The sequence below is a fragment of the Microtus ochrogaster genome, linkage group LG2, assembly GCF_000317375.1.
Source record: "Microtus ochrogaster isolate Prairie Vole_2 linkage group LG2, MicOch1.0, whole genome shotgun sequence".
Taxonomy (NCBI): Eukaryota; Metazoa; Chordata; class Mammalia; order Rodentia; family Cricetidae; genus Microtus; species Microtus ochrogaster.
This window is the reverse complement of record NC_022028.1, coordinates 50,648,254-50,652,230: the sequence shown is the minus strand read 5'-3', so window position 1 is coordinate 50,652,230 and position 3,977 is coordinate 50,648,254. Positions and strand designations below refer to the sequence as shown.

Sequence of the window (3,977 nt, the reverse complement as noted above, 5' to 3'; positions counted from 1 at the left end):
GGACCTCTGGAAGAGCAGGCAATGCTCTTAACCTCTGAGCCATCTCTCCAGCCCCACACTTATTTTTTCCACAGCTTTTATACCCAACATAAATGGGGGGGGGGGAGGTAACAAAAAAATGATACAAAGGAAACTCACGTAGTCAATTGTTTTATCACTCTGAGACATCAAATCATTAGCATTCTGTTGTCTAGGTAGCTAAAGTGCTCTAGATCAGGTATGCTGAAGACCACCCTTCCCCAGGTGGCCTCATAGTTACAAAAGAAGGAGCAGAAGCACATTTACATGTCCTGACCACTTGTCAGGATGGCATGGCCTATCTTAATTTCAAGAGAACCAAGCATCACATCCTGAGTTAGGATATGCAAGGTGGAACTGGGCCTGCAGTTCTTGGCCTCCACACTGACTTCCTCATTTCTTCTGTTATTACACTCTGTTGTGGGGCTTCTCCCTGTTCATTTGTAAGATCTGCAAGTTTAGCCTCTGTGTTGAGGCATTTTATTTTATTTTTGGATATGGCATTGACAGTCTCACTTCATTTTTTCCAGATTTTCCAGACTCCTTTCTCTATGAAATGGTCTGGGCACACTTTCCAAAATCTTCTGCTATTTCATTAGCAATGCTAATTAGTAGTAGTAAATGAGCATTTACTTCTAGGCTTTCTGTATTGTTCTAGTGACATGTCATCTGTGAAGTGAGGTAATTTTATTTCCTTTTAATGTTTGACACCTCAAATTTTAAAATACTGAAAATGAAATCCATTTAGGCCTTTTCTTTTTCTGGTGAATGATTTGTTTTCTTTCCAGAAAGTCTTAGTTTGCATGTTCTGTGTAGCTTTGGCTGGTTGGAACTTGCTATCCTCCTGCCTCAGTGATCCTCTGAGTATTAGGATCAGTGTTCTTATGTTTCCTGACATACTTCTGCATCCTTCCTGGAGAGCCTTACAGGTTCCTGTCTGCAGTCATTCCACTTCAGTCATTTTGTATACCTGAGACAATCCCTTCAGTTTTTGTCTATTTAAAAATGCATTTCTGGCATGGAGAGATGGCTGACTCTTCCAAAGGTTCTGAGTTCAATTCCCAGCAACCACATGGTGGTTCACAACCATCTTAACGAGATCTGATGCCCTCTTCTGGCCAGCAGGTGTACATGCATGCAGAACACTGTACACATAATAAAGCATTTTAAAAAATAAATAAAAATGCATTTCTTAGTTGGGCATGGTGGTACCTACCTTTAATCCCACCATTCATTTGGCAGAGGCAAGGGATCACTGATTTCCAGGACAGGCTGAGCTACATAGTGAGGCTTTATTTCAATAGAACAACCTATAACATAAACATCCAGGAAAAAAAAAAAAGCTTGTCTTTTTTTATTTTGAGAACATTTTAATTGGGAATGAATTTTTTTTTCTTTTACTACTTTAAAGGTATTCCCTTTCCTCTGATAGGAAGCTATTATAAAATATTTTCTAACTTTGTGTCTGTGTATGTGACTGATGTTGCCTGTAGAGGCCAGAGGCATTGGATCTCCTAAGGCTGAAGTTCCAGGTGGTTGTGAGCCATTTGATGTGGGTGCCTCTAACCACTGGGCTACCTCCAGCTCCCTCTATTAGCTTTGTCATTATTATGTGCCTTTTCCTCTGGTGGTTTTCAAGAGGCCAGAGGCTGATGTCAGGTGTCTTCCTCAGTTGTGCTCTACCTTACATACTGAGGTAGGGTCTCTTACTTGAACCTAGAGCTCACCAACTCACCTAGTCTAGCTCGCCAGTTTGCGCCAAGGATCCTGTCTCTACTTCCCCATTGCTGGGATTACAGGTGAGCTGCCAGCACTTGCCCAGCGTTTATTCAGGTACTGGGGATCTGAACTCCGCTGAGTCGTCTCTCCAGCCCCTTTGAAAGTTTTTGTTTCCTGTGGAAGTACAGCCAGTGAGTGAGTGCTCTTAACCTTTGAGTCGTCTCTCCAGCCCCAATAGTGTTTTTTTTTGTGTGTGTGTGTGTGTGTGTGTGTGTGTGTTTGTTTTTTTTGAGACAGGGTTTCTCTGTAGCTTTGAAGCCTATCCTGGAACTAGCTCTTGTAGACCAGATTGGCCTCAAACTCACAGAGATCCGCCTGCTTCTGTCTTCTGTGTGCTGGGATTAAAGGCGTGCGCCACTACCACCTGGCTAGTTTTTTTATTAAGTGCCAGACACTGTGTGTACAAGGCTAAGGGACAGACAGTTGTTAGGGTAGCAGGTTTGTCAGTGCTGTCTGCAGTTGAACTGGGTATGAGCTCTGCTGTTGCTTAGAGTCAGTTCACCACTGTGTTTGAATTCTTTACGGCTGTGACGAAAACCTTTCAGCGCACTTGTGATGAGGGCTCAGCTCTGCTCTGCTGTCTTTGGGCCCCATGTAACTCACCAGTACCTTCCTCACATACAGATGGCTGCTGCTCTGACCACTTCTATGCTGATCCTGTTTATCTGTTTTCTCTTAGCCACTGCAGCCTGCAGATCAAAGCTCTGGCCAAAATCCATGCCTTTGTACAAGACACGTGAGTGCCACCCATCTCTCACCAGCCTCAGAGTGGCCCTCGCTTTGTTTTTCCCACCAACCCTATCTCTTTAGCAGTGTTAAAGCTACTCTTCGGGTTCATTTTGCCTTGTGGCCCCATCTATATCTAACAGATGTAGAGAAAAGGACTTTGGGTTGTGTTGATACAGGGTCTAGATAGGGAATGAACTTTGTACTTCTAGCTCCCTTGCCAGGCCTTTTTGCTTGTGGTTCATCAGCATAGTGATGTCTTTGAGAGCAGACGAGAAATCACAGTGCTTGGTGGTGGAGGGAGGGGTGTATAGGGAATGACAGCACCAGGTGGTGGGAGGGGAAGTGATTTCAGTCCATAAATTCTGAGCTGTCCTTGGACAGCCAGCCCATCTGTGCACTTAGATGTTGACTGCTGCAGTGTACTCTAAGCAGCTGAGAAGGTCATAGAGGGCTCCTTAGAGTCTTAATCTTGTTCTGGTTTTGTTTCCCTAGCACGCTGAGTGAGCCTAGGCAGGCAGAGATCCGGAAAGAATGCCTCCGACTGTGGGAGGTAAGCAGCCCATTGTCACCCCAGGCCAGGAAGCTGTAGACGAGAACAGGATTGTCACCTTAACCCCCCACCTGAAAGGGGGCCCAGCTTCTTGGCATATTAAAAGTTACCTTCTTGACCCTCTGACAGCTTGGCCTGCTGCTGGGTCAAAAGAACACAGAGGTTTGGGGCAGCCTGTATTTTGCCCTGATGGCCCCATCTATATCTAACAGATGTAGAGAAAAGGACTTTGGGTTGTGTTGATACAGGGTCTAGATAGGGAATGAACTTTGTACTTCCAGCTCCCTTGCCAGGCCTTTTTGCTTGTATGCCATTTACTCTTCCTCAGCCCAAACCCATCTCCTCATACAGCGTGTCAACAGGGTACTTAGAAACCAAAGCCAGGGCTAGAGATGGCTCAGAGATAAGAGCACTAGCTGCTCTCCCAGAGGACCCAAGTTAGATTTGCAATACCCACATGGTAGCGCACAACTGCCTTTAACTCCAGTTCCAGGAGATCTGATGCCATCTTTTGGTCTCTGCAGGCACACATGTGGTAGACAGACATACAGGCAACACACCCACACACATAAAACAATTTTATAAGCCCTTTGATCTGTCTCTTTTCAGATCCCAGACCGGGCTCGAGTTGCTCCTTCTTCTTCAGACCCAAAATTCAAGTTTTTTGAGCTAATCAAGGTAAATCTGGCTTCTGTGGCATCATATTAGGGGCCTTTTTCTAGGGGCAGAAGGTGTCACTCAGGCAGCCCTGGCTTTCAATTAAAGATTGAGAGGGTATCAACCTGGGAACTAAAGGAATGGACTAAGGTCTCCACTTAGAACCTTGTTATATTATATAGGGTTTCCCAAGAACACTTCTGGCCAGTACAGTCTTGTCTTTGTTGTTGTTTTTTTTTTTTTT

The 3,977-nt window shown here is 44.8% G+C and overlaps 1 protein-coding gene across 1 annotated transcript in view; it reads left to right on the top strand.

Moving 5' to 3' along the window:
• LOC101991022 (cap-specific mRNA (nucleoside-2'-O-)-methyltransferase 1) overlaps positions 1-3,977 on the top strand; it is an 89,819-nt gene that overhangs the window by 76,129 nt on the left and 9,713 nt on the right. The window contains 3 exon segments of the mRNA XM_013351184.2: positions 2,477-2,533; positions 3,019-3,076; positions 3,686-3,754. Coding sequence (XP_013206638.1) covers positions 2,477-2,533; positions 3,019-3,076; positions 3,686-3,754 — 184 coding nt within the window.